The sequence below is a fragment of the Portunus trituberculatus genome, chromosome 41 (assembly GCF_017591435.1).
Source record: "Portunus trituberculatus isolate SZX2019 chromosome 41, ASM1759143v1, whole genome shotgun sequence".
Lineage (NCBI taxonomy): Eukaryota > Metazoa > Arthropoda > Malacostraca > Decapoda > Portunidae > Portunus > Portunus trituberculatus.
In genome coordinates, this window is record NC_059295.1 from 6,708,994 (window position 1) to 6,735,160 (window position 26,167).

The 26,167-nt window shown below is 38.3% G+C and overlaps 1 protein-coding gene across 1 annotated transcript in view; it reads right to left on the bottom strand.

Moving 5' to 3' along the window:
- Positions 1 to 2,448: 2,448 nt before the first annotated feature.
- LOC123516790 (pinin-like) overlaps positions 2,449 to 26,167 on the bottom strand; it is a 31,511-nt gene continuing 7,792 nt past the window's right edge. The window contains exons 4-9 of the mRNA XM_045276453.1: positions 25,917 to 26,014; positions 22,738 to 22,813; positions 17,526 to 17,681; positions 16,649 to 16,787; positions 14,627 to 14,815; positions 2,449 to 4,612 (exon numbers count right to left, since the gene is read on the bottom strand). Of these exons, the coding sequence (XP_045132388.1) occupies positions 2,886 to 4,612; positions 14,627 to 14,815; positions 16,649 to 16,787; positions 17,526 to 17,681; positions 22,738 to 22,813; positions 25,917 to 26,014 (2,385 nt within the window). The 3' untranslated portion in view covers positions 2,449 to 2,885. The remainder of the gene's footprint in view (positions 4,613 to 14,626; positions 14,816 to 16,648; positions 16,788 to 17,525; positions 17,682 to 22,737; positions 22,814 to 25,916; positions 26,015 to 26,167) is intronic.

Below are 26,167 nucleotides of genomic sequence, written 5' to 3' on the forward strand. Positions count from 1 at the left end.
AGAAAGTCGTGTTGCACCCTGGACACGTATATGCACTGTGTGTGCAAGGTACCAATACGTTATGGTTTTTAACGCTCCATACTACAAAACACTATCTCAGGAACGCTGAGTTGCCATCCGCGGTTAACGTGTTAACATAATGAAAGAAATAAGGACAATAACCTAAAATTTGGTGTGGGGTCGTCATGGTAAACACGGGGCTGTCGGGGAGGGCCGTCGTGGTCAGGGGCCGTCTTGACCAGGAAACGTTGACGCTTGTTTCTTTTCTGACCGCGAAGAAGTTGAATTTTCATATTACAATTTGCTTACTTCCCTGATTTATTTTCCATAATGAATGCAGTATATATATATATATATATATATATATATATATATATATATATATATATATATATATATATATATATATATATATATATATATATATATATATATATATAAAACTGGCTTATATAAGAGTATGTAGTGCTGGCTTGATGGAGTCACATGAGGATGTGGTGACGCTTGTTTCTGACCACGAGGAGTTAAATTTTCATTATATTACATTTTGCTTACTTTCCTGCTTTATACTATTATAGCTTAATAGTAGTATATATAGTAATAGTATTCAAAGTAAGAAATTAGGTAGGTGGAAACTAGAATTTTTTTGGTATTGGGAGGTGGTTTGGAACTAATTATAATTACTTGCATAAGAATACATGTATTTTGATGCTTTTTTTTTATACCATGTGGACTTTTCACGGGAATTTATGTGCTAAAGGGGATACTGTTTAGGGTACCTCCTATCTCAAAGCCCACCCGCTAGGAAACCGTTGCCCCGAGTGAGGAAGCCCAACCTACACTCGGACCGTGGACAGGATTCGAACCCGTGCGCTTGGAGATCCCTCGGACCCCAAAGCGCGCATGGTTCCACTGTACCACGGCGGCCCTCCCCGACTGCCCCGTGTTTACCATGACGACCCCACACCAAATTTTGAACGGATTAAGTTCGCATTTCAAGACACCACTGTACACTGAGTGAAAATTAAAAATAGAAATTACTTCAGAACACAAAATCAACATGCTAAATTAAAAACAGCCCAACCAACAACCAACAACATAGAAATACATAAATAAAAATGCAGGAACATACAGGAAAAACATAACAGGTCTTACATTACTGAACAATTTTATGCCATGGAAGAATATTAATGGAAATATGAAAGTAATATGAGAACTAGTCTGCCAAACTTTAATTGCACACAAGTAATAAAGATTTACAGCATTAGCAGATGAACAGAAATCTCAAGTTCTGAAAAGCAACATTAAACACACCAAACATGTGTTAAGCAATGATAAAGTTAATATTAAAATTCATTGATTTTAGTTCCAGTATCCATCACATCTGATGCTCTACAGAACATCTGCTAGGTGAACCCAACTCCCCATTATGGCATTCCAACTGCAGCAGTAACCTCCCAGTTAACAACTTAACTCATGAGCCTGACCAATACTTTATCTGCCAATCTTAGCAATGACAGGCTAGCCTGTACTAGCCAGAAGCTATTTATAAAAGATGGGGAGAGAGGGAAAAAAATATATATATACCATACAAAAAGCAGTGACCTTGATTAAGATATAGAAAGTGATATGGTAATGAAGCACAGAAATCTAGTATCAACAGGAAAACTAAACTGGCATTTCTTTGAAGAAACAGCATTGTGACACTTTCTTATACATTTCTTCTGTGCTGGTCACCCTGACGCAAAAAAAAATAAAATGAAATTCACCAATCAAAATGTAATTTAGAGAAACATTTTAAAACGTTAAATAATCAAGGTAAAAATACTATGGTTAATATGGTCTGATGCATTAGTGCTAAAATGGGAAAATTAAATAAAAAAGTAAAGCACAAAATTCAAATAATGTAACCATCCGATTAAAAACAAGCCTCGCGCATATTAATTTCCCACAGCAGGCAACATGCAGGACAATATGGATCAGGGAATAGCATCATTAGTTTGTAATATAAGCTGCTATGGTACAAAGATGGGCATAAAAGGAAGAGAGAGAGAGAGAGAGAGAGAGAGAGAGAGAGAGAGAGAGAGAGAGAGAGAGAGAGAGAGAGAGAGAGAGAATCCTGTCTATACATCAGACTGACAGTATACCCAACAGAAAGGATAGCCTAATTACACCTTCTCCCACATATGTACAGCCCACATGCAAATGTTCCTTGATATGTGAATCACAAATAAAAGTAAAACTCATTGAAAGTTTGCAATGTTAATGAAAATTCTGGACATTCCCTAGCTAAAGATGTAATGTTGCAAAAACTTCAAAGTATAAGTCAAACCAATTACTTTTGAATGGTAACTGAAAATAACAGCAACCATATGTAACCCAGTACCAGTTTCATTCTAAGTCTCTGGAAGAAATTTGGCTTAAAAAAGGTACACAAAAATACTGATATGTCTGGGGGTCTTTTATTTCACAAAAAAAGTCACTGACATGTACTGGAAAGGAAGTTATCATTAAATATAAAGAAAATAGCAATGATGACATTCTATCTATACCATGACTGAACAAATAGTACACATTCTGAATAACTCATAAAAAGAATTTAATATAATCAACACTTTAATCTTTAGTCAAGTTCAATTAATGTTCAGTGAATGCTGGAAATATTCAGCCATGGCTTTCTCTGTAGCTGAAGCAAGGAATCATAAATGCATGCTTCCTGTATGGACTTCTTTCTTAGCCAAGTGTAATGTTTAGGCTGAGTAAAACTGTCAAACTATTAACAATCACAGCAGCAGTCACTACAAAATGTATAGTCCCTTTTGTACACAAAATACATGACCCAAAATAAACTTTGGGAAAAATACCTCACAAATTACATCACCACTCTATCGCCTGTCTTTCCTGCCACCCCGCCTGTCTTCCCTGCTCCTACTTCTCTCTTTCTTCTGTTCTCTGTTTCTGTCTCGCTTCTCTCTACTTCCTCCACTCTTAGCCACTTCCTTCTCCTTCCGAAGCTCAAGGTCCCTTTCCCTTCCCTTATCCATTTCCTTAGATTTACGATTTTCTTCTCTCTCCTTTCCCTTCCTTCCTTCCCTAAATTTGTTCCTTTTCCCCAATTCCTTTTTGACCTTGTCATCATCACTGTGAAGTTCTTCCCTCCCTTTGCTTTTTGAAATTTTCCCATCCTCTCTCAGCTGCTTACTCTTTTCAAAACTTTTTACTCTTCTCTTTCCCTTTCCTTCTGTCTCACTGTCACTGCTGCTGTCATCACTTCTGGACCGCCTTGCCCTCTTCCTCTTTCTTTTCTCACGGTCAGAGTCAGAATCAGAATGTGAGCTGGATGAAAAGCTTGAGTCACTTTCTGAATCTGAGGAGGAACCAGAGTCAGAGGATGAGGAAGAAGAGCTGTCAGAGTCTGAGCTGTCACTCTCACTGCTGTCACTACTGCTCTCACTGCTACCACTACTGCTGTCATCAGAGGAACCAGAGTTTTTCTTTGTCCCTGATGCAATTCTCTTATCCGTCTTTTTCTTAAGTTTGTCACGTTTGATCTTACTCTTGTCATCTTTTTGTAACTTTGCCCTGGCAGGCACTTTTGTGCTGACATCTTTCATACCACTTGTCTGTTTGTCAGACACTGTGGAATCACTAGTTAGGTTCTGTTGCTTTTCTGAAGGAGGTTCCAGACTGGTTTCATCACCAATACCCAAATCAATGTTTGTGTCCTTGTCTTTCTGCAGTGACTTACCATGACCTGCATTATTTCTGTCACTCTCTGACACAGTCTTTACAGGTGGTGATGGGTTCATTGGTATAGGAGACACTGAATGTTCTTGAGGAGCAGCAGTAGGAGAAATGGAAGGCTCCTTAGAACTGCTAGCAGGGGACTGAGCTGAGTCAACACCAGCAGTAGGCGGAGGAAGCTCTATGTCTGCAGTAGAGGTAGCACTGCCATCAGCAGCCACAGCAATAGCAGAAGCACCACCAGCAGGTACAGTGACCTCAGAATTCTCTGTCCTTTTTCCTGAAGCAGGTGCCTTGTCTGGCTTTTCTTCTTTGATAATCTTAAGCACTGGTGTAGTTTCAGTAATGCCAGTGTCATCCTCTTTTTCAATCTTAATATGAACAATAGTAGCTGATAAATCAGACTCATTTTCATGTGACTCTGAACTATCTTTGGACTTGGTTCCTTCCTTTCTTATTTCTTTATGAATATCCCTTGGTGTTACCCTCTCCTTTTCTTTCCCTGAAGGCCTATCCTTCCCCTTAAGAGATTCTCCTTCTTTATCCTTAGTCCTATCTTTCTCTCTCCCTTTCTCCCTGTTCTTCCTACTGTCTCTTTCCCTGTGTCTCTCCTCCTTGTTTCTATCTCTGTCTTTGCGCCTACCTTCATTTTCTTTTTCACTGTCATTCCCCATTCCTCCCCCACTCTTCCCCTCTTCCCCATCCTCCTCACCATGCTGGCTGGCCACTATCTCCACCTTACGACCCCCCTCCCCCCTCCCATCCACCTGTACCACCATACGTTCGGTGTCGTCGTTGTCATCCTTACCTGACAGGTCTGCCTCATCATACACTAGCTCTCCCTCTTCCGCCTCGTAATCTAACAAATCTGTAAGAAAAAGCCATCATTAAAATTCAGTCATGTACACTATTGTATCTACCACAATATATTTTCATCTTTATGTTATTAAACTCTAATTAAATAAAATGTAATGAAAGATATTTCAATTACAGATATTTCAATAATTCTGGGATCAAAAATGTAACATGAAAACTAATCTACAACTCATTTTACATGTGTAAACTCATGTCCTTTATTGTCAAATAATCAAAATCAAAATAATCGTCTAATCTAAATGCATACAAGCTCATACCATAGCTGGGCAAAATAATTAATTAAATTATCACAATAGGAGTAATCAATAAATCAATTACAAGACATTTATGAACAATAATCAATAATTGATAACTGCTAATAAATATACTGCCCCATAACTGATATATCAATAAACCCAAAATCCTACTCAAACTGATAATGATGACATTTCAAACAAAATAATTGATAAATCCAAATATTCATCTTTATATTTATCTTAAAAAATATTAGAAAAAACAAAATTTAACATTAATCGTGTCTCTTCACTAATGAAAAGTAATACAGTGGAGACTCAATACTCAAACGTCTTACTAGTCGAACTTTTCAATACTCGAATGCAAGTTTCATTTAATACTGGAAAAATACCCGATAGTCAAACGTCCAGACACGATTGCAAACAAATGCTCCCTGGCCTCTCCTTCCTCCATTCACCACCCTTGCTGCTGTGGTCTTCAGAATAACATTTTTGTGTGTTCTGTCTGTAGTTTTTCATTTATGAATGTAAATTAACACCAAAGGCTTATTAGTGGTGAAAATATCTGGTAATCGAATGGCCACACAAACATAGGCGGATTTAGGGGGGGGCCATGGGGGCCATGGCCCCCCCCAGAAGCTTGATTGGCGCCCCTAAGAGGCCAACCTTGCAATTCAGTGGGTCAGATTCCCCATTTTCTCCACAATGTCCCTGGAAATTACAATTGAAATTGAAATGCATAATATTTCTTGGTTGCCAAGGAATAGGATGCATTCTGCATTATAATACTAATTTGATTTAGCGACCAAATTAAGCGATAATCGTGAGAGATGTCAAATCTTTAATAATAATAAATCAGCTGAGCAGCAAGCTGCCAGCCTGCCAGTCATTCGTCGGCGTTCAGCTTCCATGTTGGTTGTCTAGCGGGCAGCCACTTAGCCGCCAATGACCACTAACTTCTACAGTTCTCCCCTCTCGGCAAGTTTCTACTCATTTTTAAGGTTAGTACCGAGTTAGGAGACACACCCAAATATCTCTACCCGGCACATTAGGGTAATAACTTTTTGACTTTTTTTCTCAAATTTGATTTCCTGTAACATGAATGAATGAACTTTTGCTTACAATTGCCCGAAATGATGTTTATTCCACTGTGATATCAAAAAAGGTCACGCACAAAGCACTTTGAAACCTGTGCAATTACTGTAAATAAGGGCTGAATTGGGTAAAGATAAGGAAACATTCACAGATGTTCTCTTTGGCACTACTTTCTCAAAAGTAAAAATTTAAGTACCTGAAAGATGAAATAAATGTTGTTACTAATTATTTCAGAGAGGGTCAGTCTAATTGCTGAGGAGATAAAAGCTTTATGGAGTACAACATTAAACTTCCCCCATATATCAGATCAAGCCATTCATGCAAAACTGGAAAAACTCTTGCAGGAATATGACTATTGCAGAAAGAAGCAAAACTTTGATCCATTAAATGAACTGTTTGATGTGACCAAGGTGAAAGGTCAATGGTTTTGCAAAGAGGATGAAAATCTCTATAGACTGCAAATTGAGAGCAAAGGTCAGGTGGGTTATTCCACTGGCAAACCTGCCAGTGCCAAGACCATTCACCCATCCAAGCGAAGGAGGACATCAGAAGTTAATGTCTCTGATTCGGCAACTGCATGCAGCTCAGTAGCATCAGATTCTTCTGAAACTGTCACAGCCTCATGCGACTCCAGTGAGGACAGTTCTTGGGAAGATGAAGCCGAACCATCAACAAGCACAAGGAAGCATCATTCCACTGGTGTTGCAAGACGACTTGTTACAAGCTCAAAGCTATCAATCCACGGAGCAGCAAGAGTGTGCCGTCAGCTCAGTAGTGAGGGCATGGAAATTCCAACCCCAAGTCAGCCAGGAATCCACAAGGCTATCTACAGGAGAGCTGCTGAAGTCAGGCAACACTTGATTGACACACTTCATCAAGAAAAGTGGAGTCTACACTTTGATGGCAAAAAACTGAATGGTGTTGAACATCAAGCAGTGGTCCTAAAAAATGAAGCAAGGGAAATCAAATTGGCTGTACTTCAGTTGAAGGATGGTACCGCTGCAACCATTGCCAAAGGGCTTCAGGGTGTCTTGCAGGACTTCAACTTGTGGGGATCAGTTCATATGATCGTTGCTGACACAACAAGTGTCAACACTGGGAAGAAGACAGGTGTTGTGGTTCTACTACAGCAGATGTTTGAAAAGAATGGCAATCCAAGACCCAAGTTCATCAGTTGTCAGCACCATGTGCTCGATCGCATCCTCCGTGTAGTAATGGACATTGAGCTCCATGGTTCAACCAAATCCCCACACATTGAGTACTTCTTTGTCAATGACTTGATGAAAAAGTATGACCAGATGAAGGCAGCTTTCAGCAATGGAAAGGCTGAGATCAAGGAAACAGGCGGTTGGAGAGATGACATGAAATTTCTGTACCATCTCACACGTGTCTTCCGTCACTTCACTGAGAAAAATGACATGCCCTTTGTGAACTTCAAGCAGATTCCTAATATCAGCAATGCACGCTGGAACTCCCGTGCCATTCTAGCCCTACTTGCATTCATTCTCATGCCTGAAAATCGAATCAGACTGCGAAAAATTTGCTCATTTATTTCGTACCAATGGGCCGACCATTGGTTCAGTGACCAGTTGTTCCGCAAAGAAGATTTTGATGAACTATCAGCTGCTTTGGATGGATATCCAAAGGCTCTCAAATGCCTAGAAACTCACTGGAAAACAGAAGCATCACCCATCAACATCGCCCGAAGCAACCAATGCTGCGAGCGAGCAATTAAAGTTATGCAGGACTTGCACGAGTCCTGCCGCAACAAGGACAACCTCCCTCTCAGATTCATCCTCTCCAATGACATTAATTTGACTAATTGATTTGTTACTGTATTTTCTTAGCTTTTGTAATACTATACATGTTACTTTTAAGCTTTTTGTTCAGACTGGATTCTGCTTTGAGTGATGTCAACAATTGTACGAAAACTGTAATATTGAATTTTTTAAAATCATTTTGTGCGTGAGGTTTTTTCATCAAAATGACTTAGAAATGGGATTTTAATTATTCTTTCATAAAAGTTCATCACATAATGGCACAGGAATATGAGGTTGTAAAAAAGTTATCACCCTAGTGCACATCCCTAGTCCTACTGCAGTCCTGAGAAAAACAACATTCTTCTAAGTTCTTTTGATAGTTTTTCATTTAGAAACTTAGTGGCACCAAAGAGGCTTATTAGTGGTGAAAATAAGGAATCTAGTGGAAGTGCAAGTGTTAGTGAGCCACATCCCTCCACTAGTGGGTTCATAGGAATCACACCAGACATTTTCATGGATGGTGACTTGTACTCTGACAACTTCCCTCCTCCCCACCCTTCTTCCCTCCTCTTCTACATTATCTATCACCAGCCTTCACTTATGGTATGTAAAAATCAAAATAAAAGTAAATACATCAAAATTTCATAAACTTGGTTTTGATAGGATTAGAACGAATTACCTGATTTATAGGTAACAATAGTCAAACTTTTTGATACTCAAACAGCCATTTGGAATAAATAAGTTTGAGTATTGAGTCTCCACTGTACTTTGAAGTAAAATAACTACATTTGATTTTCATAGTTTAAAGCTTCAATGAGTTCATTCTAAAAAAAAAAAAAAAATTATTGATTATCACTACTGTTCATCCTCGATAACTCAGGCTTCGCATTAAGTTGGACTCTGACAGACACGGGGACTAAAGTCCAAGTTTAACTGCCAGCACGCTTTATTTTTTTCTTTTCTCAAAAGCTTTTTCATTTTTTTATCTCATTTTCTAGACATTATCTAAAATCTAATTCCAACAGAATTTTTTTTTATATATATATATATATAGTTTAACATGATGCCAAACCAAAGTCGATCAGAGTTTATACTGATTTTGTGAACATTTTTTAAGTAAAAAAAAAGTTTTCAAGACATTTTCAGAATTTCGTCCTTGTTTTGCTATTTGTATTTATCTGAATGACAAGAAATTTTCACACATGATTGTATATACAATGGCGACTTCCTGGAGCATGATAGGATGATAATGCATCTGATCCCCGCTTCTCTAGAAAATATTATTCTCTCATTCATCGCAAAAAATTTAGGATTATAATTTCTCTAAATGGGCTGCAGTACATATTCATTGGTCACTTTTGCAACTGTTTTTGAAAGGTAGCCTGTGAAACAGTAGCGGCTGTCAATCCCCACGACAGCCCCACCGTGAAGGGAAGGGACTCATGGGAGGAGTCAAGGAGGGATTAGCACCAGCCCAGCCCTACTTACCCAAACTCTCTCTATCTCTTTCATTAGTGTGTGTGTGTGTGTGTGTGTGTGTGTGTGTGTGTGTGTGTGTGTGTGTGTGTGTGTGTGTGTGTGTGTGTGTGTGTGTGTGTGTGTGTGTGTGTGTGTGTGTGTGTGTGTGTGTGTGTGTGTGTGTGTGTGTGTGTGTGTGTGTGTGTGTGTGTGTGTGTGTGTGTGTGTGTGTGTGTGTGTGTGTGTGTGTGTGTGTGTGTGTGTGTGTGTGTGTGTGTGTGTGTGTGTGTGTGTGTGTGTGTGTGTGTGTGTGTGTATATATATATATATATATATATATATATATATATATATATATATATATATATATATATATATATATATATATATATATATATATATATATATATATATATATATATATATATATATATATATATATATATATATATATATATATATATATATATATATATATATATATATATATATATATATATATATATATATATATATATATATATATATATATATATATATATATATATATATATATATATATATATATATATATATATATATATATATATATATATATATATATATATATATATGTGTGTGTGTGTGTGTGTGTGTGTGTGTGTGTGTGTGTGTGTGTGTGTGTGTGTGTGTGTGTGTGTGTGTGTGTGTGTGTGTGTGTGTGTGTGTGTGTGTGTGTGTGTGTGTGTGTGTGTGTGTGTGTGTGTGTGTGTGTGTGTGTGTGTGTGTGTGTGTGTGTGTGTGTGTGTGTGTGTGTGTGTGTGTGTGTGTGTGTGTGTGTGTGTGTGTGTGTGTGTGTGTGTGTGTGTGTGTGTGTGTGTGTGTGTGTGTGTGTGTGTGTGTGTGTGTGTGTGTGTGTGTGTGTGTGTGTGTGTGTGTGTGTGTGTGTGTGTGTGTGATGAAGGTAGTGAGAAAAAGTGTTTGAAAATATAATAGCAGTCTTATTATACAGACAGAGTGGGGGGGAGGAAGAAGCATGGTAATGAAGGGTGGGGTGGGGTGAGGGTCTAGGAAGGGGAGATAACCCACTTGATGGACTAGGGAAAGCAAGGGTTCAAGGTCAAGCTGTCAGCCACAACTGTCTGCAATTATATGTTTTGTTTCTTTTTGTCTTCTTTTCTTGAAGTTTCTGATTCTAATTCTAGTCAATTTATGCCTGTAAGGATGTTATTTCTGAAAGAGTAGAGAGCTAAATAAAGAATGAACCCTCTTGATGCCTGGCCACATACTGAGTCACTGAGAGAGAGAGAGAGAGAGAGAGAGAGACACACACACACACACACACACACACACACACACACACACACACACACACACACACCAACGGTTGAAATTTATCAAGAGAAAAATATTCATATAAAATTTTTGCGTAGATACAAGCATTAAGTGTTACACCATTTCTTAGAGGGTGAATCATGCTATGACGCAACCGCATGAGACATTTAAAAATGATTTCCTGATGGAATGGTATTTAATAATAAAAAGTAAACATCATATGGTAATTTAGGGTCTGAAGGTCTAGAAAGATAATAATCCTAAAAGAAATCCTGCTCGCCCCTAAAGTCCAACCTTAACTGCCTGCCTGTTTTTATTTTATTTTATTTTATTTTATTTATTTTATTTTTCTTATTTATTTATTTATTTATTTTTTTTTTTTTGTGTGTGGGGAGGTGGAATATGTACAAGTCAGACATTCACATTTGTCGAACTAGCTTTTCCCCCTATCAGTCAGAGTTATCGAGGGCCAACAGTAGTTTGAAACCAAAAGGATCAGCAATACCAGTAAATTAATAATGCAGAAAAATAATTATTAGATAACCGAAAACCCCATTATCATTATCACAATGAATTATCATGGTAATGCCATAAATATCTTATCATAGTTTTATCAATAACATTGAAAATACCGAAAATAGCATCTATTTATCAAGTAAATATTCTATTTTGAACAGGACACGAGTTACAAACCCTCAAAAAAAAAGTTGACTTCAGTCATAGCACAATGTAATCACATCCTTTTATAGAACCTTGTAATCACTGCTATTGAGACTATCCCATCATATATCAAGCCAAGAAAATTCACATGGTCAATATCAATTACAAAATAAAGAAACTAATGATGGATAAACAGATAGATGGATATAAACTAATGTGATCCTGTGAGGCAAATGATTACCTAATAAGAGAGGACCCACACTCCCATTGCAGTTGCCAGATTAACCAGATATCATAATATTTCACAAAGTTGGTCTACTGCATATCATATATTTTTGGATATCCTATTATTACATACCGAGATATTAAAATAGCTGAAGTATTTTCAAACACACATATACAACATAAACACTTTAATAGTAGTATTAAGTTATAACCATGAATTGTTTTCTTATAGCATCTCTATTCCTGGGACAAGAATTACTTAGTTCCTACATTGAAAACTCAGATAGTATGGTACTTTTTCTTTTGTGCTAGGAAGTAGACTACAAAAAACCAGGAACACATGAAATCCCATAAATTAGCTTATTTTCATAACTTAGAATTCAAAGTTTGATAATGAGAATGTCTATTGCCAATCAAACCCTTCGGCACAAGAGAGCTAACAATGTTAGCTAATGGACAGTGGCCATCATGAGGTTTTTTTTTAGTCTAAAGGCATACCATGTTTAGGCTACAGCAAGACACAACTTAGTAACACAGTGATGGTTTTGGCTGTAATTTTTTTTTTTCTCATAAATAAAAAAAAAAAAAAAAAATTGCTCTACACTTTCCTTGTGAAACATTAACTTCTGCAAAGGCAAGGTGAAATGTGTGTTAAAGGTTTGTGCTGCACTAAAGTCTCTAAAAATTAAAGAGCTTGGTACACCAGACAACTAAATTTTGTTCTATATAATGACATTAGTCATATAGTCATATAAACTTAACCCTTAAACTGCTAATTCCTAATTGCTGAATGCTTTGGTGCGCCTAAAATATATACATTCCCATGTCAGAAAAAATATATTTTGAATTGTATGCCATGAATGGCAAACATTCAAAATGCAGTAATACCAAAGTTTTGAATCTGCAAATAAATAAATAGAGCAAGAAATAGGCCTACAAAACTTCGTGGGCTTTGAAAAGCGTGGGGACTTAGTGACACGTCGGGTGCACTGTATGATCCGGGTTGGGAGCTGAGTGGTACCAAGCTGGGCCGTTTTCTACTCTCTCTCTCTCTCTCTCTCTCTATATATATATATATATATATATATATATATATATATATATATATATATATATATATATATATATATATATATATATATATATATATATATATATATATATATATATATATATATATATATATATATATATATATATATATATATATATATATATATATATATATATATATATATATATATATATATATATATATATATATACATATATGTGTGTGTATGTGTTTCTGCATATCCTACATGATACGAGTCTTCTGTACAGATGTTTTGTACATATGTATGTATAATAGAACTTTATCTGTGTGTGTGTGTGTGTGTGTGTGTGTGTGTGTGTGTGTGTGTGTGTGTGTGTGTGTGTGTGTGTGTGTGTGTGTGTGTGTGTGTGTGTGTGTGTGTGTTATGAATCCTCTGTACAGATGTTTTGTACGTATCGGGTATGTTTGATTGAGCTATGTTTGATTGAGCTGTGTGTGTGTGTGTGTGTGTGTGTGTGTGTGTGTGTGTGTGTGTGTGTGTGTGTGTGTGTGTGTGTGTGTGTGTGTGTGTGTGTGATGAATCCTCTGTACAGATGTTTTGTACGTATTGGGAATGTTTGATTGAGCTTTGTGTAATTCACTGTTTGATCTGCTGCAGTCTCTGACGAGACAGCCAGACGTTACCCTACGGAACGAGCTCAGAGCTCATTATTTCCGATCTTCGGATAGGCCTGAGACCAGGCACACACCACAGACCGGGACAACAAGGTCACAACTCCTCGATTTACATCCCGTACCTACTCACTGCTAGGTGAACAGGGGCTACACGTCAAAGGAGACACACCCAAATATCTCCACCCGGTCGGAGAATCGAACCCCGGTCCTCTGGCTTGTGAAGCCAGCGCTCTAACCACTGAGCTACCGGGCCGTGTGTGTGTGTGTGTGTGTGTGTATACGAGACACGAATTCACTGTGCAGATGTTTTGTACGTATTGTGTATGATAGAGCTGTGTGTGTGTGTGTGTGTGTGTGTGTGTGTGTGTCCGTCACGAATTCTGTGTGTGTGTGGATGTTTGTACGTATTGGGTATGTGTGTGATTGTGTGTGTGTGTGTGTGTGTGTGTGTGTGTGTGTGTGTGTGTGTGTGTGTGTGTGTGTGTGTGTGTGTGTGTGTGTGTGTGTGTGTTTCACTGTTTGATCTGCTGCAGTCTCTGACGAGACAGCCAGGCGTTACCCTACAGAACGAGCTCAGAGCTCATTATTCCCGATCTTCGGATAGGCCTGAGACCAGGCACACACCACACACCGGGACAACAAGGTCACAACTCCTCGATTTACATCCCGCACCTACTCACTGCTAGGTGAACAGGGCTACGTGAAGGAGACACACCCAAATATCTCCACCCGGCCGGGGAATCGAACCCCGGTCCTCTGGCTTGTGAAGCCAGCGCTCTAACCACTGAGCTACCGTGTGTGTGTGTGTGTGTGTGTGTGTGTGTGTGTGTGTGTGTGTGTGTGTGTGTGTGTGTGTGTGTGTGTTTCTGTGTGTCCTGCATGACACAAGTCCTCTGTACAATACCACAGCTCAAAATGCTACTAGGATTGTTGCCCCTATGCCGTAAGAAGCTGATATAATAATAATCTCTTGATTGAGATAGAAGTAATAAACTATAGCATAATTTGGTCTCCCCTACAAGGTTTTCTACGTTTTCTATGATACTCAAGGCTGGATTCTACCCGACGAGACAAGAGGGGTTGCCAGGTGTCTCCTACTTTTCCGTAAAAACTAAAGTGAGGCCCTTGTTATAGTATCTGGAGCCCTTATGATGGTAACACTAAGTGGGGAGGAGTCACAAGAGCAGGTCTGAAGGGAAACGCGCCACGAAAATTCAAAACATTCCCCTCGAAAATTCATGATTACATAAGCGATCGCCGCATCACAGTACTCGAGAGGCTTGATTATATAAGCGATCGCCGCAGTTTAAGGGTTAAGTAACTATAAAGAAATACCACAGTAAAATAGCAACAGAAAAATACTGGTAGAAGTAAAAACATAGTAAGTCAACAGATACATCATAACATAGTGTTCAGAGATGACTACTCTGTATTGTGAGATGATGCTGACCATTTCCTGAATTAAACTACCTGGCAAAAAACTAATAATTTGACAGTTTGGGTCCTCTCCTATTGATAGAAACACCTAATATTAGATGAATGTTCCTTACCTGGACAATTATCAAGAGGGTCATTGCCACCCCCCTCCCCCTGCTTGGCCACCTGAGAGCGCACCCCCCTGTGAATGAAGGTCTCCTCTTCTTCTTCCACCAAATCTGCTGCCTCCCGGTCCTCTCCTCGGGATCCCAGGATCTCATCCAGCTCCTCCTTCATGCGCAGGCGATCTTGCTCCAGCTCCCCTGTGATGAACGGAGTTAGGATTTATGTACAATACATATAAGTAGCTATACTAGATCAAAGAAGTAGCCGTGCATGATGAGCATGAGTCTATACAAATTCACAATCTTGTACGGGAACTAAATATATCATCTAGGGCAATACGGAACCATGACAGCAAATCTAGGATTGGCTTTTGATGACAAATTATTTCATGTGATCACGCATACATGGCCACTAACTGCATGTATAGAAAGATTACAACTCCCACTATGAATTTAATCTTGCACTTGGGCAAAAACACCAGCAGCTTCAACAGTATCATTTTTATCAATAATTATTGTAGCAAGAGGTATGAATTGAGAGTCACTCAGCAGAAGTTTGTTTTGACATGTTTTGTAAGAAAAGTAAACAAAATAAGGCCTGATAATGCAAAGTCATGGGTAACATCATACATCACTTGCTCAGCCACCTGAAGTCAAACTGAAAGTTATATCATGTGCTGTGAGAGAAGGTAGATTTCATATTCAGCTAACATGCACAATACAAATTTGATGCCACATTAAAATCATAACAGTATGTATTTCAACAAAGTGAGTAGTCAGCAACTACTCAATAGGTCACAACCATATATAAATAAATCGCGGCTCTCAAAACGAACGGGCGTATCTCAGATTTCTCGATTTTTCAGGAGAGCGATCTAAAGTTTTTTACCAAATGCTTTCATTCACTACTAGAACAGTTTTAAAGGTATTTAGGTGCAATGAACTTCCATATGTAGACGAAACGTTGAATTTTTTAATGCATAAACTCAGGTTGTCATTGAATGAAGTTTTTAGGTATATTTAGGGGAGAGAAGATGATACGCCTGTTCGTCTTGTGACCTAAAGTTTTTTTTAAATGTGAGCGTTTAGTTACGCCACAGATATACACCTCCTTTCATGCACAGAAAAACATCCAAACTATCAGTCGAAAGGATATATTTCAGTTCTTTAGCCTGAACTGCCAGGTCGAAGGGGTGTATCTCATGTTTTTTGTCACAGCGTAATGGTTACATACGGCAGTTAACACCTTACACTGCTTTGTTTTGTCAAATATTCAATGTACAGATTTTATCTAACTTTTTGTTATCACCATCTTCTTCTACAGTATATATAGAGTAACTGATGATAAGCACAACTCTCAATGAGAACTGAAAAAGCCCCAAAACTTACCTAATTTAAGAGCAACAGAACTCTCGACCCACCCTTGGCTTTGTGTTTTGAAGACGACATTATCGCAGTTTTCTTCGGTGAATTATCATAAAAAAAAGAAAACGGCTTGAACATGGAACGTATGGGTATCTACATTAAAATTGATACAATATACCTTTTGAGTTAACACAAACAGGCGTATCTTGGCATACGCCCACTCATCATAATGACAGCGTATATTCTTTTCTTAACAAATGGGCGTATCTAAACGTACGCCTCTTTGCCATGCAACTATTCATCTTGTTTTGAGATACGTATATGATGAAAGACTTGGTATCTCAAAAACTAATGCACTTTGACATACGCCACTTTGACAGTTCGATAGATCTCGGCACAAGCATTCTGGTGGTGTTAATATCTCAATTTTGCCAAAAACTGAGATACGCCTGTTCGTTTTGAGAGCCGCGAAATAGGAATTAACATCATACATCTGAATGGATTTTTAATGATAAATCTGAGGAAGATGAACCAAAGTATCACCATGCCATTACAAACAAACTGCTCTCAACAAGAAAATGCACAAAGATAAAAGGAAAAAAAAGCAAAATAAAAAAAAATAGTGACGGGAAAAAAGAGAAGAGTGGATGAGAGAGGCAACATTACCGGTGATCTTGTCGTGCGTGGTTCGTATAAGACCAGTGGTACGTGCGTTATGTAGACGGGGTACCCAGAAAATAGCAGGAGAGGACTCAGTGCGGATGAACTTTGCCAGCTTCATTTGGTGAGCCTCCCAGACCTCATGCTGGATGGAATACAGACTATCACTCACAATGAATGATGTTAACTTCTAGTTTTAAAAATAAAAATGCATAGAAATGTTGAAAAATTAACCAAAAATGTATCATCTAAAGCAGGGGTTCTCAACTCTTTTTTTTTTTTTTTTCTTGTTAAGAACCTCCTGAGTTATAAGACCATCTATCTGAACCCATAGTAGTCTGACATCGAACAGAATGTTAATTTAGTGACTGACACTAACTCAATATGCAATGGCATACTGCAAAAGGATATTATTATATCAGCCATCTAAGTATCCCTGGAAATCTTGTGAACCCCTTAAGGTCCAAAAACCCCAGGTAGAGAACCAATGATCTACAGTAATGAAAACAGTAAGCCCAAAGAAAATCTAAACATCTATTTTCATGACAATCAACCCTTTCATATTTATACCATTATATATATACATCTAATGGGATAGCATTCTTGATTTCTGAAAATTGCAGTTTTCCATTCATTTAAACATAGCTATTCTTATAAAACAAAGTAACTATAGTGTACAGCAGAATACACAAGAAAATATGATACAAAATAAAAAAATCACTATACAAATAATTGGATTACTTTAAATATATTGCTGATACAGTACTCTGTTTCACTGACAAAAGCAACACAACAGTGATTAATGTATAGAAATTTTCAAAAAAATGTTATCCAGATAAATTACACATGAATGAAATCGCAAAAGACACAGTGATCTGCCCACCTCCTTCACACGGGCCATCTTAATGGTGAGGCGTCGGATCTGTGCCTGCCGCTCCTTCCTCTGGTTAAAGAGCTCCAACCTCTCTCGTCTCAGCTCTTCCTTCTCTGCTCGGCCTTTCTCTTCAAGCTTTCTCTCTATAGCTGCACGCTGCTCCTCCTGGTAAACATGTGGAACAAACTAATAACTGAGTCTGTCCAATGCATAGTTTAAGAAGTGCAAGCTATTTGCTCCAGCATACAGTAAAATGAGAGATGCCACAGTTCAGAAATATCAACTCTGATATTAACTGCACTTACAAGTCTTTGTTCTAAAAAGCAGAAAATTATCACAGAACATGAAAATTCAAGATTACACTTCAATAATTCAATGTAACTATTACTTATGTCTATAGAAGCAGATACAGTGGTACCTTGAGTTACAAGTTTAGTTTGTTCCATAACAGAGCTCATACCTCAGTGCAATTTTCCCCACTAAAATTGACTGAAATGGCATCAGTCTATTCCAACCTCCCAAAAGAACCTCATTTTTTTCTTTCCACTTATTTTTAGATAAGAAAAATGTACAGTCAACTCACAATTAACACGAGTTTGAATATCATGATTTTGATTTAAGGTGATTTAATACTTAAGGAGATATAATTAAATTAGGTGATTTATTTGATTAAACATTGGTTAACTCGACTCGGTGATGTCACGTGCACACAAGCAAATTTTGAGAGAGGGAGAAGATGGAAACAGCAGAGTTAAAGGCATCAAAAGCACAGTCTGCATAAAAAAATCCCAGAGCCTGAAAATTTTTTTAAAAATCTACAGGAAGCACTCTCTTCAATAAGGGAAGGACTGGACTTACTAAAGGGTAATAAGAACATGTATTTTTACTGTTTCCATGACCTAGTTATATATTAAGTTTTCATAAGGTTTGAATAACAAAATCCCCAAAATAGGCAAACTTTCCAAATGGTCAGGAACATAACCGTCCTTATATAATGTTTGAATAACGCGATATTTCCAGGAACGTAACCCTCGCATTAATTGAGAATTTACTGTATTTATGAATAAAAATAGTATAAAACCTGTAATAAAATAACAAAAGCTGATGTAAATAAATAAGCTGGTTTTATAAAGAATATTTATCTTGGAAATAAGAAGTGCTATCCACGGGACATTACCCTTCCCCTTCAAAAGTCAAAGCACTCTTAACTCAAAGTTCCACTGCATTCATATTGTAACTCTCATTTAATTTTCTCCCACAACAAATTTAATAAACAAATTAAAAAGGCATCAGTACAGCTAAAACTCATCACAGTGGAGTCCTAAATACAAGTAACTCTCAATTTACACGATAGATGCGTTCCAAGAGGCATCGCATATATCAAAATTCTCGCAAAACAAACATGTAATTTTCATAAGAAACAATAGATAATAGGGGGGATGCGGGATGTGGTCCAAAAAAATTTGTACAAAATACTCTATTTATTTGGCTAAATTAACATGTTTTTATTATTTACCATTCTAAATACTAAAAGTGTATTTAAAGTAAAGGAAAAAGCAAGAAATAATAAGAGAAAGCCAAAAATAATAAGAGAAAACAACAAAACAAGGAATACGTAAACACAACAACACTCACTGCGTCACTGCCTTCATCACTCACACCACAGTCAGTAACCATCTTCCTCTGAGCTTTACCATTTTATCAAAAATCCAATTATCAAAAATAACCCCACATGCAGAAGATGAAGGACATTTTGGGGGCATCTTGGTGAATTATAGGCAGATTGAAGAGATTCTGTCTATACTCAGTGCTGGCAGACTGCAAATGAGGCACGAGAAGAGCGGAGCTCCCACCTATCGGCCAGCTGCGGAACTCTCTGGCACACAGTTTGAAATTGCGCCTGGCGCTCAGTTTGAAAATGCGGTTGGCCCAAATCACATATAAGAAAACCGATCGCGCAAATTAAACTAATTATAATATTTTTTCGGTTGCATTATAACAAAAACGTGTAAATCAAACACGAGTAAATCGAGTTACCTGTATTTAACTACATCAAAATGGACTCTTAAATAAAGATTAATAAGATTATACAGGTTTCCCTCATTATTCAATATTTCAATTTTATGATCATTAGGAATTATGCCCACTCACTCATTATTTATTGTCCTTATTGCCCTTGCTCATTTATCTGATCTTCAACTGAGCACTAGAATGTAAACAAAGGCAACCCATGATCGTATCGCCACCGATGCTGCACCGGCCATCCATTGAAACGAGATTCCCACTTGACTTTCAGTTGTGCTCACTCTACCAGACTGTCTCAACATAGTGCTTGTGATATGGTTAAATTCATATTTATTGTTGGTTACTTTGAGTGAGTTTTGTCCTCAAAGTGCCCTGCAACACCAAGTGGTAGTGAAGTTAAGGTTAAGGCCAAAAGGCTATGCTTTTCCTTTAAAAAAAAAAAAAAAAAAAAAAGGGGGAGGGGAATTGTGAACCAACCAAATCATCAGGACCGTGCAACTGCCCCAGTCCACTGTCTCCACCGTCATTAACAGACTTGTCGCCGCATGCCTCTCTACCTCTGTTGTGATGACGAAAGCCTTCTCCATTTATGCAGATTTACAGAAGAAGTTTTCAATGCTAATAATGATTGGTTTGACCGATTTAAAAGTCGAGCACCCCTACACAACGTTAAAATGAGTGGTGAGGCAGCGAGTTCTGACGAGGTTGCTTCTGACGAACCTACAGCCGCAGCATTCAAGCCAACACTCAAGTAACACATTGAGGAGTGTGGTTACAGTGCCAAACAAGTCATCAACTATGATGAAACAGGTCTGTATTGGAAGATGTCTTCAAGAACTTTTATTGCAAAGGAGGAGAAAGCAGCATCAGGATTTAAAGAATCAAAAGACTGGTTAACCCTGGTGTTGGACAGTAATGCAGCTGGAGAGCTGAAACCTCACCTTACTTACTGGGCACAAAACCCAAGGGCACTTAGAGGTTACATGAAAGAATATCTTCCAATGATCTTGAGATCGAACAAGAAGGGCTGGATGACAGAACTATGTTGTAAGCTACCTGTCCCCTGCACTGCGTGATTATGCTGCCAAGGAAAATAACTGGTTCCTCCTCCTGATTAATAATCCCACAAGCCACCCAACAACCATGGAAGACTGGGCAGACAACATAGAAGTTATGTTTCTATCCAAAAACACCACTGCATTCATCCAGCCCAATGACCAAAGTGTAATCGCCACTTTTAAAGCCTATTACCAGCACCACACAGTGAGTCAGCTGAGCAATGCAGCTGACAGGCCACAGACAAGCTGACAATCAAGAACTTTAGGTCCACTATAATATCAAGAAGGCCATTGATAATATTAGTGAAGCATGGAGGGAAGTGAGTGACAGAACAATGAATGGCTGTTGGAAAAGCTTGTAGGCAGAGTGTGTGAAGCCAGCTCACGACTTCACGGGATTTAATGATGTGGCGGTGTGGCCATCGTTCTCAATGACATTGTCAAGCTCTCCCATCTGGCTGGCTTCAGTGAGGTGGATGAAAATTATATAAATGACTTACTGCAGTCCAATGATTTGCAACTCAGCAACAAAGAGTTGGAGTTAGATGAACAGCATGCTCTCCATGGTGAAGATGACGATGATGATGATGATGAAAATACACTGCAAAGAGGCCTCAACACCAAAACAATATGTGAGGTGTTCAATGACCTTGATGCAATCCTTGATAAAATCAAGGACCCAAATCCATCACAAACTGTAACAATGGCCTACAATGCAGAGCAAGCCTTCAAAGTTTATAAAGAAATATTTGAGGCCAAGAAAAAAAAAATGGCAAGACAGACGACAATCTCCTGTTTCTTCAGATCTGTTGCTCTATCTGCTGAATTGGCTGTTCCAACCACATCACCACTGCTGCCTACACTATTTACGTGTGGCCTTCCACCTGCTGCCCAGGATGTAAGCTCTACATCCTCTGATGACGAGATGGTTTTCACACTCAATACACTGCCACATGTTCCATCCTCTTCAGATGATGAGGAACATGTTTTTTTTTCCTTATTTTATTAAGACTTCATCTACTGTAAGTATGAGTGGCACCTGGTAACTTGACTGAAGCTCATTTTTCTCATTTTCCCGGTAGATATAGCCCTATAGGGAAAACCACTGTACAGTAAGACCCCGCACTTGGCGAATCTCAGCTTGGCGAAATTCTCCTTTGGCAGTAGGGTGGCCACAGACCACCAAGTGCACGCTTGGCGATTTGAATTCAAACTTGGCGGCCACACGGCGAACTACGCAGCTCCCTGGTGACGTGAGACCTCTTTCTAAACCTATCAGAACGCAGTGTGAGTCCCCTTCAACCATTTTATTTGTGCTACCCTCTGTTCTGCTAGCGTGGGAATGAATTCTGGCAAGTTACCACCACCATGGCCTCTACCAGCGCAGCAGGTGGTACTAGTGGGGGTAAGGCAGCAAGGACGAAAGTAGGAGAGGGAAACGGGTGGAAAAACGGGAGTTACAGCCTTTATGTCATGTCTTATTAGCTTTATTTATTGTTTATTGGTCTGTTTTGTATATATGTTCTAATATGTGAAGGCAAAAGATTTTACTTCAGCTCCAAAGATGGTATTTTAGGGGTCAAAAGAGGGACTTTAGCAATGACCAAAGACTGATTGAGGCATTTTTTCGCCAATTTATATGGTACAAAGAACTTGTGCTTGGCAAAATTCGCATTTAGCGGTAGTTTCGCCAGACTAATTAATTCACCAAGTGCGGGGGCTTACTGTATAAAAATAAATACAAGCCTGAAACACTACCACTTATGCGATAAAGTGTTCTCTATCTTTCAATGTTAGGTAAGTCAAAGTTACTCCCCCCATTGAATTAAATCCTACTGAACCTTTAGTTCATTATTCGATCATTAGTTATGCTATCTAGTTTTCAGGAACATAACCCAAACATAAAACAAGGGGAACCTGTACATCACCTACAAAAATATAAACTCAACACTAGTGGTTTCCTTGTATTGAAAAGCTTAATTTGTAAGACACTTTACAATGTACATATTACTGTAAATCTTTCCATTACCTTGAGCACACAGTCAAATAAAAATTCAATCCCAGTAACATTGTCTTTCCTTTGCTGTAATGCTATTTAATAACAAACACACACAGATAGGCAATCAAAGAAATCTTACCTTGTCCTTCTGCTTAGCTTCATCATTCTTGAAGCGCTTTAGAGTACCAAGCAGAGCACCAAACATGCGCCGGTTCCTGTACAGAAATTGGTATCATCAATACATAAGTATATAATAATAATAATAATATTCAGTTTATTCATCCTGCAGGATTATAGCTGAAAATCTACATTATTATAACTAACATGCATACATCATAAGTATACACTAAACCCCAAGGAGATATGTTATAAGTTTATATTTTGACTGCCAGGTGGTGCCAGATTAACCTAGTAGACTAGGTCCTAAATGGTCATGCCACATGCTTAATATTTTTCTATTCAGTTTGTTTCTCTTACCTAGCAGTAGGTCATAACTTCCAACTTATTACTAGGTATCTAATCAGCACTGGGTGAACAGGGTCTACTCTGTAAAGAAGTCTGGCCGAAGATTTCTCACATAACCCAGGATTTTAACCCAGGCCCTTCTGGTTGTGAGTAAGGCAAACTAACTACTGTGCTATTGAGTGTTGGGAAGGGGAGGAATAGAGTGGCCAGAATACTTAAACCACCTGTACACACAAGCAAAAATAATGAAAAAATGAAAAAAAAATATATACAGTGGAGACTCAATACTCGAACTTAATTTGTTCCAAATGGCTGTTAGAGAATTAAAAAGTTCGACAAGCAATACCTATAAATCAGGTAATACATTCTAATCTTAGCAAAACCTCAAGTTTGTAAAAATTTCAATGTATTTTTTTTCTTACATCTTTTATTTGTATATACCATAAGTGAAGGTTAATGATGGATAACTTAGAAGAGGGAAGAAGGGTGGGGAGGGGAGGAGGAGGGAAGTAGCCAGAGGATGAGTCACCATCCATGAAAACATCATAACTTTTCTCCTGAAATTATTACTGTGAATCCACTAATGGAGGGCTGTGGCTCACTAACACTTGCATTCTCACTAAATTTCTTATTTTTATCACTAATAAGCCTTTTTGGTGCCATCATAAGTTTCTAAATGAAAAACTACCGACAGAACACAGGAGAATGTTGTTTTACCCAAGACACGGCAGGACTAGGGATGCACACCGGCATCAGGTATACCAATATTACAGTAATACCAGTATACTGGTATTACGGTAATACTGGTACAAGCAACCCCCGCTTAACAAAGGTTCACACAATGAAATTTCACTACAACGAAGGTTTCATTTTACTACCATCTGCTCGTTAAACGAACACCAAACTCGCTTTAACGAAGTTTTATCCAGGTAATTTTTTCCAAGTTTGAAAGCACAGCCGTATCACACAAGCCGACAGGCTTTTGAATACACCAGCGCCTCTCGTGGACAACACGCGCACCACTCAATCTTCCAGTTCAAAACAATAAGTGTCACCAGCAACTCATCTTCCCTCGCTCAACTTACCACCAAAACGCCCTGCAATGTCGCCAAGTGTTGCTAAGAAGACCAGGAAGTCTCTTACTCTCGAAGTGAAGCTGGATATTATTCACAGACACAAGAGAGGCGAGAAAACTAATAGCATTGCTTGCCACCATCTTGATTCCATCTACTGTCTCTACTATTTTCAAGTCAGCAGACTCTATTAAGAAGGCTGGTGAGACCGTATCTTCCTTGCAAGCTAAAAAAAAAACACCTGAACTCATGACTACAATGGATAAAATGGAAAGCCTTGTGGAAATGTGGTACATAAGTTTTGTATGTGATACAATGATGCGCTTTTTTTTCTCTTTTTTTTTTTCCCCCATTAAGGCCTATAGTGCCTGTAGGCACACTTGAAGAGTGTATGGGAAGCGCTGTTCAGCTTCCGCCCATTAGTGGCACAGGCAATTTTATTTATAGTGGTACTCATATTGGGGCCCATATCACCCCCCCAAGCTCATCTTTTGTGTAACCACCTAGAACCTGAGTATCATGGTGACATGTAGGTAACTTTAAACCACTCAACAAATGTCAAAGTGTTTAAGGCTGTATGTGGTGGGATTCAAACCTACACGTGGACATCTGCCCAATCCCACGCTCACCACTTTATCCACTATGCCACCGCCTCCCTTACATTCCACAGGTTGCGGTTAGTGTCTTCCCCGCTCCACTCTCCCTCCCTTCATAAATTTAAGATCATTAACATTATAAAGTTTACGTGCATACATACATTAGTGTACATTATAATGACTTAAATTAAACTTGTTATAATCAGTTCGCTTAACGAAGTTTTGCTTAACAAAGGGTTTTTTAGTAACATAACCCCTTCGTTAAGCGGAGGTTGCCTGTATTACCAATAATACAGTATCAGAACGGTACAATAGCAGCTGCAAGAAGGGAGATGACAGAGCTTTGTATACAACCAAATGTGCGGCCATTTCATTAGCAGATATTTTCACCAATAATAAGTCTTTCGTGTTAATGTAAGTTTATAAATGAAAAACTAAAGATAGAATGCAAGAGAATGTTATTCTCATGACCGCGGCAGCACAAGTCACAATTGGCGGATGGGGAAGGAGGCGGCCAAGGAGCCTTTGTTTACAACTACATGTGTGGACGTTTGACTATCAGATATTTTTTTGAGCATTAAATCAAACTTTTGCATTGAAAAGTTTGAGTATTTAGACGTTAAAGTATTGAGTCTCCACTCTATATAAAGACTTGCACTTCCTCCATAATACATCTCTATGCACATGCTCTAATAATTATGAAGACTATATGAATGGAGTATGAATACTAGACATGGAGGAAAACAGGGGCTGGTCTATGGTCACAATATTCAATACACCAACATTCAAGACTTCAAGAGACCAATACCAAACAATGTCAAATTTGAAAAATGGCCATTGCTTTATCATTCATCTGAAAATTTAGATGTCTTCAAGATCAGGGCTGCATTCCAAGGCTCAAGTCAGAACTTGCTGGAAACAAGTAAAATCCACTGTTGAGAACAGCCCACAACAGCACTTTTTAACCACGCTGTTGTGGGCTGTTTCCCACTACAGTCATCCCCCCACCCCCGCAGCAAGTTCTGCTTTGCACCTAGGAATGCAGCCCATTACGTATAATGTTTTATGGAGACATCAAATTTCATACTGAATTAACTAAGACTGTGTATAAAGATAAAGTGTACTTCAGTTATGAAGCTATTTTTGATTACAAGTAAAACAAAAATAAACATAACCACACCTACCTATCCCTTGAGGCTCTATCCTTAGTGAGTTCTGCAGCAGCCTCTGAACGGGACTTGCTGTCTGGCACTGGGCGGGCAACAGATGAGGCCAAGGAGGGCTGGAAAGATGAAATGCAAGTTTGTTTGCAAAATGGGGAAAATGTCTTCCCATTATGAATTATCTCACACCCATCACAAGAAAATCTTGAAAATGAAATCTCATCAAACTATATTACCAAACAAGGGAATAGAAGATTATACAATAATGTAAA